The following is a 12906-nucleotide window of genomic DNA, read 5'->3' as shown; positions in this document are numbered from 1 at the left end:
ATTTTATTTCATTTCTAAGATATTTAAATTAGTGTTTTTCTTATCCCTGTGCCAGTCGCATCAATAGTTTGGAAAAAGAGCTTTTGAAATCAGATTATTTCGTTGCTATGTGTAGTATGACTAAGAAAACCTACTTTATACGAAAAACTGACTCGCCATCATGATTTTTCAGTTTCTTTTTACTGTCCTAATTGTTTTTTAATGTGCAAAGTAACGCCTTTTGAGTCACAGAAACGATTGGTACTCAATAAGTATACTATTCTTTTTCAGACCGGTAGACTGAATGTCCCAAGGAACAATATAGAAACCGGATGGGATTTTACAGTCGGTAAGAACTAAGTTTATTTACTTAGAAATGAAGAAACAGATAACAGGCATAAAATCTGTCATTATGGATACTGGTATGCCAAGGCTATCTTTAATTCCGAACAATATTGATATTAAATATAGTCTTCACGTAGATCCAGAACTGACTTTGGATTATTTTTCTTTTTGTCGCTGTGAAATTTGGATGATTGGAATTGCGCCCGCTTGGCGTAACATTGTGAAATTAAACTGTTAATATTTCGATCACTAAAAAAAAATATAATCGTTTTCTTTTTTGTTTTTACTTTGTAATGTTTAAAAATAGATAATTTATTTCATAGTATGCCGCACTACTGTCTTATTTCCGTAAACAAAAGTTATATGGAAAATGTCATAAACAATCGAAGTTAGACAGAAATTTAAACAAGAATCTGATCATTTGTCTTGAATCTTTGTTTGAAACGCATTTCCGTAGTTTCCTCTTATTCTAAAAATGTGTGTGATATTTAATTCTAAACAAATCGCTGTTATACAGACAGAAATTTTAAAAAGTAAAATAAATCAAGATTCATCTTTGTGCTCGTCAAATTTAAAGAAGAATGGTAGAATAAGACCAATGAATAAAGTAGGGGAATCCATTTGAAAGTGTTTTTGTGGGTACATGATTAATGGATAGTCTAGTTGACAACGAAGGAGACTGTCGATGAGTTTATAAAAAATACCGCTATTTATACCGGAATAAAAATACTGGAATTTATACCGGAACAAAAATGCCGGAGTAAAATACTGGAAGTTAGCGGCCTCTTAGTCTCAAATTTATGTACCATAAGAAGATAAATCGTACTTCACCGCTTTTTCACTAAGGAGAAAAGATGATTCTCATAACCTTTTGAAGTAGGTGGTATTCTCTAGCCTGGAGAAATTTCGAAGTAACTTGCGTATGCCAAAAGAAGTACTAGAAAGAAAGAAATATTTAATTAGAAATATTTTTTCTTGAAGCGATTTGCATTGGACATCTGAAGTTGGAGACTTCATAATATTGGTGCTAAAATCAGTTTATTTCTGGTTTTTTAGATTATCTTGCAGCATATCAACATCTTATTGTGCTGTTTTGTGAATGTCTTTTAAGTATTTATTTTGCGCGCTATGTGTAGTAGGCACGTAAACATTGGTTTGTTTTAGAAGATTCATGTTGGCAAAAGGGAAGGAGAGGGGTAAACAAAGCGTGAAAAATAATGGAAATCATGGAGGAACTCATAATCAAGATGTTAAGTGGGGCCAAAGGCATCCAGTGTACTTGGTTGATCAGACATGTACTCAGGAGAATTCAGAGGTGGTCGACGCTTTGGGGTGACAGGAATTTGGTTACAATCAGACAATGAGTGAATTAGAGACAAAATATAAGGCATGACAGGAAAAGCGTGACTCCCCATGCGTGCCCAGCCTAATCCATTGCCGTGCCGATGGATGAAAATCGTCCCCAAAACTATTATTCTTTTTCTTCTTTTTTTCAACAAAACTAGAGGTGCAAATTCATTATGCATAAGTTCAGTTTTGTTATGTGTAGTTTTATCTGAGTTCTTACTAACTGAAGAAAAAGGGTTTGGGAAATTTTATCTTATGTCTTTCAAGGGAAAAAAATATCACCTTTTCTTGCCCAGGCCCTCATTGGACCCGATGTTTAATATTTTTCCTCCTTGCCCTCTTCCTCCTCTCGGTATATACACATGTAAAGGAGTCAAGATTTACTTGTCTTAAAAGGGCCTTGTCAACCTAACAGTTTGAAAGAATGATAATCCAAGAAAAAAATTTTGATCGGGTGATAGGGATAAAGCTGAAATATAGCGATACTTTTCTGCAGCTTTACATGAGCTTTATCCTGGCCCTGTTTATTTCCTTTGTCCCAAACCTATAATAACTAAGCCAGAATTTACTTCAAAACTGAAACAAAATTATAGTATTGCAACCCTGACGTGCTCCATATTAAAGCTCTTGTTTTATTTTATTTTTTAGAGCCAAGTCTTGAACGCCCAGAGCAGAAAAGGACTGCATTATTGGATCCACCTCCAAGTGATCGCTTCAGGAAAAGGCAGTGTTAGTATACAATACTTACTACTTTTTTTTTCTGATTCTCTTGTTCTTTTAATTTTTCTATAGTCGCCTTTTTAAGCAGTATACTATTTTTGATATAACTGAAAAACATTAAAAGTTTGTGTTATTTTGGGCATAGTGATAAATTCCTCGCCTGTTTAAAATGAGGTTGACAAAGGGGAAATGACCCAATTTAGTTGTAAAATTTTTAGTTTAAAGACATACAATAATCGAAACCAGGTAGAGGCAGAAAAAATAAATGAGATTTAGAGTTGACTAAATGTATCTTAAATTTTGGAACCCATTTCAATTAATAAATTTTAAAATAAAAGTTGTTTTGATTTAAAGCCAAAATAAAAATTGAAGTTTTTCGTGTTTAAAACACAGCATGGCCTAAAACCATCGAAAATTATGTAATTAAACAAGCACTTGGCATTATGTGCAATTAAAGAACAAATTCACTTTACTACACTAAATTAGATTTTTCTTTCTTTCTTTTTTTACCAATCCACATGAGCTTTAAGAAAGAATAAATTATATAGAAGAACCATAAAAATTTACAGGTCTTACCTTAAGACCGCCGTTTACCTGTTCCATGCAATGATAATAATAGACAAGCTTAATTATTGCTTTGTATCTCATCGTTTTTTTGTTTTTGAAGTCCAATTGCATTGCGTTTAAATGCTTTTTTTTTAATCCTGTGACGCAACAGTGCTAAGGATTGATATTTTTGTATCAGGGATCACTATATCTTGTTTTAAGCAGACGCTAAATTTGTTGTCAATTTTTTTTTCTTTAATAGTTTGATAAAGGTGCTGGTTATGCTAGAGGATATCACTGACATCCCTTATAGTTGATATTAATGGTAAGTTGATAGTATAAATGGATACAAAAAGTGTTTCCTATTTCTGTTTTTTGGGTTGCTAAATGAGTTTAATTAAATTTTAAAGAAAGTATTGTCCGAGAAGTGATCATTTCATTTTATAGTTGAGGTACGGCACTACCTATGGTACCTCCTTTGATTGAAGGATATACGTATTCTATGAAACCGAGGACATGAATTTGCCTGTCCAAAGAGTACTGCCTTACCCTGATTGAAATTCAAATGTTGCAACCCCAACATGATGGCTAATATTGACAGCCTTTTTTTTTTGCAATACGCCGAGTTCCTCCTCGCGATATACATAGTATCAATGCTAATCATTGACTGACAGTTTTTGGATGCAAATACCTTGTGTTTGACTGAACTAAATTTTTGTCATAGCTGACAGGCGAAAGAGCCATAAAATTCATACTATGATGCACCCATTTCTCGGAACCAAATGTTTGTCGCATTGTTTGCAAAGTTCGAGAGGAATCTTATCACAAAATGTCAGAGCTAAGATAATCTATGCAGGTGAGAGAGTTTGCTAAAACCAAAATAGAGCTTCGAGCTCAATTGAATCTCGGGATTATTTTGCCAGTTTTTTTCTCCCTTCTGATTGAATTTACGACAATTCGTTTCTGGAACCGTCTTGACATTACAGACACGTGCCCCAAAACCTATCTTTGTGAAAAATAAATTTTCATTAAATTTCTCACCGTCTCTAAATAGCTTGTAATCGATTGCGAATCATTCTTTCGAGATAAGGTTGAATACCCAGGTTAATTGTTTGTCTTAAGTGTTCAAAATAAGTACCATGGATTTTTTCAACGACTTTAAAGAAGTATTCAATTATTCATCAGGCTCTTATTTTACCTTGAGTTATTATCTACTACTTTAGATTAATGTTTTTCGAGCTGTTCGCGAATTTTTGCAGATATTATACTGCAGCACTTAGAAGTTAGGATAATGTATGCTGGTGAGTTGGCAAGCAAGGTAATCAGAACTTGGAATTTAATTGGGTTACATGATTCAGAAATAGAATCTATATGTTGAAAAATTATTCATGTCTGCTTAATCGTGACTGTACATCTTCTGCCTAAGCAATCATTTTTTTATTTTTTTTATTTTTTTTTTTATCGTCTAACTCCTTAATCCTTATATGCATGGTCCTCGAGTTTCTCCACCATTATTTTTCATTCTGAAAATAAGGGCCAGTCAAATTTATGAGCTTATAATTTGATATGTTTTTGGAATTGCTTTGCTTTAATATTAATTCCTAAGATGTTGCAATCATGGAGAAAATAGTTGTTACTTATGGAAATAGCGGAAATACAGGTCCTGGTTCCCTTTTTAATTTCAAGCTATATCTCATTTTATGTATTGAATGCTCAAAACGAAAAGGCGTATCCCGCAGGTTTTTGAAAAAGTGTTTGGGCGTGAATGAGGTACTTCTAGTAGATGAAGAAGCATATTTATTTTATTGTAGAAGGGAAGGGGGCAGCCAGGATTGTAACAAAAAGTGAGTCGGTATCTCTAGCTCAAATATTTCCTAACATGATTCTATATTCTTATATACCTAAAGGGAGCCTCAAGGTTTTGCTATGCATCAGAATTTTGTACAGATATTAAACTTTACCTTTGAAAACCTTCCTTCAATCTCCTTTGGAACTTCAAAATGTCAAATGTTTGGTGCGAAAAATAGAGATTCAAAATGAACTTGGGAAAATGGAAGTTCAGAACTTTCTTTAGGTACAAGTCAATTTTTCAATATAAGAATCTGACATTAATTGGACTCCCACGTTTAGCTTATTGAACAGAAGTTTATAAGTAGGGATTAAGCATTTTTGCGATGAAAGAGCGGTTTAGATTACCGTAAAATGATCCCAGGATGCAGAAAAAGCTTTAGAAGCTTTAGATGGATCGAAGAAGATATTTCGCTAGTTGATTGGTCAAATATGGCTAAAAGCCGTGACAATTTCGCAGCAGTAATTTTATGATAAAAATTATCTACTTTTCAATAATGCTGACAGACTGGACATACAGAGAGATTGACAGACAGACCAGACGGATCAGACAGACAGACAAACAGATGGTACAAGCTAAAATTTCAAATGAAAATGGAAAATTTCTCAGTCAAAATTATATGAATTCTAATAAATGAATTCTCATTTATTTAGCTATATTTTTATGCCTCATAGTTGTAGTACTCTGCAACCTAGTAAAGAACGAAGTTCAGCCATAATAACCGAAAATTTAAAAGTGAAGAAATGCATGTGATTCTTTTATGGGTCTGGTCTCGTCTCTTTAAAGAACTACACTGCTATCCGAGAATAAAAAATGACATTTTTATTGGATGGTGTTTTATTAGATGTTTTGTCTCATATTTTACAAGCTAAAGGAACTCTTCTGCCAAAACGAATATTTAGTGATTAATACATTGCTCCAATGATCGTCAATTTATTTGACAGAGCCATTGGTTTGAATCTCAGTGACAGAAATTCGATCTTTTCTTGTCAAGAGATTCCTTCCTCCTTTTAAACTTTATGCATAGCTTTAATCATTTTTATTTATTATAGACGTCGGATGAATTATCTATTTAAAGAAAAAAAAAATAAGCTTTATGAGGAGTCCATGACTACCAAAAGGTTTTGTTGAACGTAGCTCAACACCTTCTATTCCTTGCGTTTTTTAAAAATGCATAAGTTCAAATTTTTTTAGAACCAAATGTGGGACCAACCATCCGTGTTGGCTGATACAGTGACTCTGGTTGCTAGTGTTGCATGTAGAGGTCCGGATTTAAGTTTTTGTTGCCCCTTAGCCAAAGCGTTTTTGTCGCCCGTAGGCCTAAGCAAGTTACGGGGAAATCTCCGAAATTTTGAGGATAGTGGAATCCCTGAACAGAGGGCAACTGATGAGTGATGAGCCTTAGGTAATACAAGAGATAGGTGATACCGAGCTCTCAGCTGTCACTCTTGGGAGACATCTGACAGTTTATAAGGGGCTACGAGAATTTCTATCTTGTTTTAAAATCACTTTTTTGTGAATAGACAGTGCAGCAGCAAATTACACCTGGCACTTTGCCAGGTGCATTTGATATGATAAGTCATATCAGTCCAGTTCTTGTTAAAAAAATACTTTGTTGTTTTTTTCTTGCACCCCTAGGCCTGGGCCTAGTGGACCTGTGCGTAAATTTTGGTCTCTGCATGTACTTCATTTACAAAGTAACTTTGAACACTTGAGCGAATCACACCTTGCTGTCTTTATGCTAGTAAAAAATCAGTGTTTTTTTGTTGAGAATTTGTAGTTCCTTTTTTTCACAAACGCAAGAATATAAGAGTGCAGTAGAGAAAATTGAATAACTTTTCGTTCAAAAATTTCTTTAAGTCCATGAATTTTAATGATAAGTGTTCCTTTTTGTGGTTATTTAATGAAACGATTAGAAGTGGACAATTATAGTTGGTCATCTTGGAAAAGTCATTAATTTTAAATAATACTAGTGCCTACCCATAATAATGAATGTAGAAGAAAGATGAGATTCTATAACTATTTTTTTTAACTACCCATTAAAAAGGAAGGAAGTATCAAGTAAAAACCGACTAATTTATGATAGCAGTAAAAGACCTTATTCAAATAAGACATCAGTCTTGCAAGTGGGGAAAAATTCTCATTTTGTCAACATTTCAGATGACGAAATTGAAGAGACTGGTCCATATAGAGGTGGACAAATGCAAGAGCCTGGTCCATATAGAGGTGGACAAATGCAAGAACCGAGACCAAGGTTTGAGAAAAATTTTTTCTTTCTAGGCTAGATCTAAATTGGCTAGCTACTAGTATGTAGGTTTGAACGACTGCCATTTTTGGTGATCAAAACAGGGTGACTAAAATGCACGTTACACTTAGCATGCAAATTTCTGCACGGCATTGCATATCCATTTGTGAAACTCGTGACGTCACTCATTTTATACCTCTTGCATTTTGTACACCTATCCACCATCAAAACTACGCGCGCGTAGCCTTCTAGTTTAGATATTAAGTAGGACTACCTAGTTGTATATTTATGGACATTTTTAGGCTATATACTTCTAATAAGTTGGTATGGTTTTACTTCTGTAAGAGCAGAAAAGGATATGAATGAACAAAGAATAATTTTGTAGTGACCTCCTTATGTCAGATCTATTTTTTTTTTATGTAATAGTGAATTTCTGCTCATTTATGATCATTTTATTTTCTATGAAGGCACGACGAGCACTGTTTATGAAGTATTTAAATCTTTCTGTGGAGGAAAAATTGTAAATTAAATAGATGTTTTCTTGATCAAGTTCAAATAATAAGACAAATGCCTCACTGTGATCAGAAAAAAAATTTATGTTCATATTTGTTTTCTCCTTTTAAATTTATTAGGAGGGTATGGGTATGGCTGAGCCTCACATTAGACTTCTGAAAAGAAGTGGAAATTCATAAGATCTTTTCAAAGATTAAGGGAAACTGATAATAAAAAAGAAAATGAAAACTTGTGATATTTTTTTATCATTATTTTGCTTTACTCTGACCCAAAAATAAAGGACCCGTTTATGTCAATGTGGTCTATTGGGCATATTTGAGAATATGGTTTTGACTAACCTACACATCATTATTTGGTAATACTAAAATGATTTAAAATAAAAGTCTGACTATGTTCTGAAAATGTCAGGCTAGATCCAAAGAGTTTTATAGGTTTAATTAAAATCTACAAATAAAAAATATTGAGTGTAATTAAGCTTGTTTTAAATTTTTTAATTCTGGGCGACACTCTACTGTCATTAGCTGCACCAATTTTTAATTCCTATTTTATCCATGTTAAATTGCCAAAGTTGCTTCTAAACTCTCAACTAGTTCCGAAAATGAACGAAAAGATAATTAGTTCTGACCAAACTAAACACCTTCGACTGATTTTCAATACAGAATTAATTTTGCCAAAATTTTTTCAGTAAACCGAAGACTGCTTATTTTTTCTTATATATATATATATATATATATATATATATATATATATATATATATATATATATATATATATATATATATATATATATATATATATATATATATATATATATATATATATATATATATATATATATATATATGTATATATAAATATATATTTATAAATATATATATATATGTATATATATATATATATATATATATATATATATATATATATATATATATACGTATATATATATATATATATATATATATATATATATATATATAAATATATATATATATATAAATATATATATATATCAGTAGTAATGTGTTTAGCGTGTATAAGATTTGGGAAAAGAGAGGTGCTTTGACTCTAAATATTTTTTATGCAATATATATGGCATTTAATACTGGTGCCGAGAGGAATTATTTTAAGCTAAAGCACCAGTTTATACATACATCATACTTTGATGCATTATAATTTAAGATCATTACTTGGATGTTTGCGTTTCGTTATAACTAAATAAAAGTCTCTGACAATCTATTTTAATGTACAGCTTTAGAATTGACATAAAGAAATTATCAAAACCATGCAAAGATCATGTTTAACAAGATGACAAAGGGTAATAACATTTTCAAAAGACAAGCATTTCATCTGCTACCATGCCCCATCAATGTTCTCTGTCATTAAAGTATAAAAGGAAAGCAGGCATAACTGCAGATCAAACAAACAAACAAGGGGAGTAAAAAAAAAACTGCTAAATAATCGTATTTTACTAACCTTTTATATTTAACTTTATAAAAAATATAAGGAAAACACATGTGGGTAAATTTTGTTGCACTCAAAGAAATTTGAGTAGAATTATGCCTATTTTTACGTGCACTTGAATTATCGGAATGAATTGTTGGGTATAAAAGTATATTAAGAAATCTAAATAATAATTTAAATTTGTTTATTTGTTAGTATTATGGTGTATGATGTAGTTACTTTTAAATGTATTACTTCAAAATAGTATCACTTTAAAATGGTGCTGTCTGTGAATTTAAGATTTTCATCCAAAAGCTCACCAATTCTGTTATTTTGATTTTATCCAAAGTTTAGAAAGATTTATATTAGTGTGGCATTGTATATTTTCTTATTGTAATAAATCCCAAGTATGTTCGGTGAGCCTTCAATCAAGAGATGTCTTTGGTTTGATTTATTGCTTGATCTAAGAATTTGGGCTGGCCAATAGCTACGCAGATTTGATCCTTCATGAATTTACTTTTATATTTGCTTTATATTTATCTAAGTTGTGATTAGTATCTAAGTAATATCTATCTAAGTATATATAGTTACAGGTTTTTAACATTTTTGTTTTTGCGGAATTTTATATAGTATTTTATTTTAGTCCTGTTACTTTGTGATAGTATTCATATGGCACTAATCACACAATGCTCTATCATTACAGTTTATCTTGCAAAAAAGTGACAGCAGGGCTTCTTCCCACACATTAAAAATTACAAGAAATTAAAAGCAAGCTACTGGCTTCGTTTAATTAGACTTGCCGAGTTGTAATTCAAACACTAAGACGAAGTTTTCAACGTAATAAGTTTCTTTGTTGCCATATTTGAAGACACATCGTTTCTCCTGAATAATGTTCAGATGTGTATGTCTTAGCAACAAAGTTTAAAAAAAAAAAAAAAGTTTCCACTATAAAAAAAAAATTAAAACGAATAAACCTATCACTTGAGCTTTAACAATAACTCCGGTCTTAGTTTAAATGTTGACAATTATTTTGTCAACTGTCAGAATGCACAAATTGCATTAATATTTTAAAACAATATTCAGACCAAATACTTTATTAATGATGAAACAAAGTATACACTCAGTTGCTTTTCTGTCTACCTTTTACCACTGTGGTCTCTATAAATACCACTAGAAAATCACCAGATGAGCACAGAAATAATCTCTCAGATGCACGATTAACTCGATTCAGTTCAGGAGAATGTCAGACACATAAGCAAGCTGGACACATTAGTAGGCTGGGAATGGCTCACACATATTCAAGAAGTCTCAATTATGGCATTGTTTCTCCTCCAGGTAAAGAATCTCCTTTTATTTGGTTCTTCGTGTATTTAGACAAAATATCAACTATACACTACCACTCAACCATATAAAAATATTAAAGAAAGAAAAAATGTATATATTTTTTTAAATCATAATACTAAGAGTTGTATTTTTGTTAAAGAAACAAATACATAAACCACCACGAAAGTAAAGCAGTTCACCAGAAAGTAAAAACTTGTTTAGGCTATACACCCTTTCTTAAGAAATAAAAACTGATATTTACAATAATTATTGACCGAGAAACAAAATAGAAGAAAGATAATAAGAAATGAAATTGAATAATTAGGAAAATGGAAATAATATCGAAGGAAAAAGTAGGGTTCAACATCTCCTTAACTTCGCAAAAAGCATTAATTAATAACCATTAAATCAATTTTATTGTTTTCTAATGGTCCTCTCCTTTCTATTAGTTTTAACTCTTGAAGTCAAATTTCCTCTAACCTTTGGACCGTTCAGTTTTCTTAAGCAACTGCATGGTTTGATAAATACAGCAAAAAATCGAAATTTAACACTGATTGCTGATTATACTTCGATATTAGAAATTGATAACCTTTTTTTTCAGTGGCTTATCGCAAAAGTCTATACCTTCACAGCTAAAAATATTGAAACTGCAAAATATATTCACTTTATAAGCCATGAATTTTGAAATATTTATCAGGAAAAACAAAGAGTTAAGCACCTAGCAATGTAACTCGGAAATAATATTGAATAGCTCAAAGCTATTTTTAATGCAAATTTTATTTTTTATTCATGTTTTGATTGCATTTTTATTCATATTTTCTTATTCATTTGGTTTGGGGGTCTGTTACACCAGAGCTACTTTTTACACGTACATGATAACATTAGACCTCCCGTGTTATGTCTTCGAAAACTATCTGTTCAGTGAATTTTTAAAGACTGCAAGCTATATTGTGCTTGATGACCGTCGATAGCTCAAGAACAGTATCTGCACGAAAAACGAAGTACTAGAACCTCCAATTCTGGCAAAGGCGTTGACGACCTCTGCTGGAAAGGAGCTTACTTTGTAAGGTCAAGCACAGGTGACATGCTAGAAAACCATCATCCAGAACCAATGGATTGACAACTACACGATATACGTTCTATTAGAAAAAAATAAATGGTCCAATTCCAGTTGTTCATGCCACTATATTCCTCCACGCTGCAAAAATAGGGGGTCAATCCTACGACTATTTGACAACTAAGAATGTGTAATTGAGTCTTCATATTCATTTCAAAATTCCTAAGTCGGCAAAATAGTCCTCGTGTTACCTAAGGAACGTATTTCGATTCGTAAAGGAACAATAAAGGGAACTTTCTCTTTTCGTGCCCTGTTGTTTTGCCATTATGTTATGGGATCAGAGGTAAACTGCTTTTTATGTTACATTTTTTGTGGTATCATTATATCGTTTGACTCATCTGCTGATGATAGCCTTAACCTAAGTCGGACTACTGAGCGTATTTTGGAAATTTTCCCTTCTTATCTCATGAATACCGTAATATCTCTGTTTAGAATCCAATTCGGATACATCGGAATTTGTATATTTTAATTGTCATTATAAATATTCGAACGGCTATATCACGTTGTACCTCTATTATTAAGACTGTTGGCCATATCTCACACCTGGGCTTCCCTCTCCTCACCTCTATTAATCAAGTTTGCAGTCTTTTGATGCTTCACATTTCTCGTCCAGTATCGGGCACCTGCCCTTTAAATGGTTTTGGGAACCTTTGTTTCAACCGTTTATTTTCTTACTTCGTTCAGTCTTTACTACGCTGTTTGCTGCCTCATATCCCGCATGTTACACCGTTCTTAAAGATTTTCACTAACTCTAATAAAGTAAAAATCTAATGTACCTCATTCTGTTTCGTCAAATACCTGCTGCACATACCACGATGAAAACCTAACTCGAGATTTATATACATATATAGCCTAACCCAGCCAGAAATTGCAGCTTCAAAACTATATATATATATATATATATATATATATATATATATATATATATATATATATATATATATATATATATATATATAAAATATATATATATACATAATATATATATAAATATATATATAAATAATATATATATATATATATATATATATATATATATATATATATATATATATATATATATAAATATATATAAAATACAGGTTACCACCCACGTTTGAGATTTCTTTTAGCTCTTTGTGTTTTCGATTCTTTTTTTTGTCTCGTATTAAGCTACAATTTATTATTTTTACAGGTAGTTTAGAAGTGTGAATGTTCTCTTTTTTTTGTTTTCTTTTTTTTTTTATTTGTTGTCTCCTTCTCATATTTTCGTTTGCGGATTCTCAACTGAATACATAAATAAAACTTAAAGATTTGCCATTATTCACTTTTTTGTGTGATTTTTCAATACTTTTGGGGAATGGGATCAGTTGTTATGGCACTTGGTATTAACCAAGTGTCATATAGCAATTTCAAATTCTGTCGGTCCCGGTTTTGCTACTTTAGGCACTTTCAGGTAAGCTAGGACGATGAAATTTGGCAGGCGTATCAGGGATCGGACTA

The 12906-nt window shown here is 31.7% G+C and overlaps 1 protein-coding gene across 4 annotated transcripts in view; it reads left to right on the top strand.

Moving 5' to 3' along the window:
• The window catches only part of LOC136029323 (heterogeneous nuclear ribonucleoprotein L-like), an 86446-nt gene that overhangs the window by 37259 nt on the left and 36281 nt on the right, over window positions 1–12906 (top strand). For 2 of the 4 annotated variants that reach the window (XM_065707595.1, XM_065707593.1), the window contains exons 5-8: window positions 271–328; window positions 2320–2400; window positions 6947–6979; window positions 7013–7040. In XM_065707595.1, the coding sequence (XP_065563667.1) occupies window positions 271–328; window positions 2320–2400; window positions 6947–6979; window positions 7013–7040 (200 nt within the window). Of the gene's footprint in view, window positions 1–270; window positions 329–2319; window positions 2401–6946; window positions 7041–12906 lie in introns of all 4 variants that reach the window. The other 2 variants (XM_065707594.1, XM_065707592.1) reach the window with 1 other exon arrangement.

This window comes from Artemia franciscana, chromosome 7 (genome assembly GCF_032884065.1).
Source record: "Artemia franciscana chromosome 7, ASM3288406v1, whole genome shotgun sequence".
In the NCBI taxonomy this organism is placed as follows: Eukaryota; Metazoa; Arthropoda; class Branchiopoda; order Anostraca; family Artemiidae; genus Artemia; species Artemia franciscana.
Note: the sequence above shows the minus strand (reverse complement) of the source record. Positions and strands in the feature narration are given on the sequence as shown.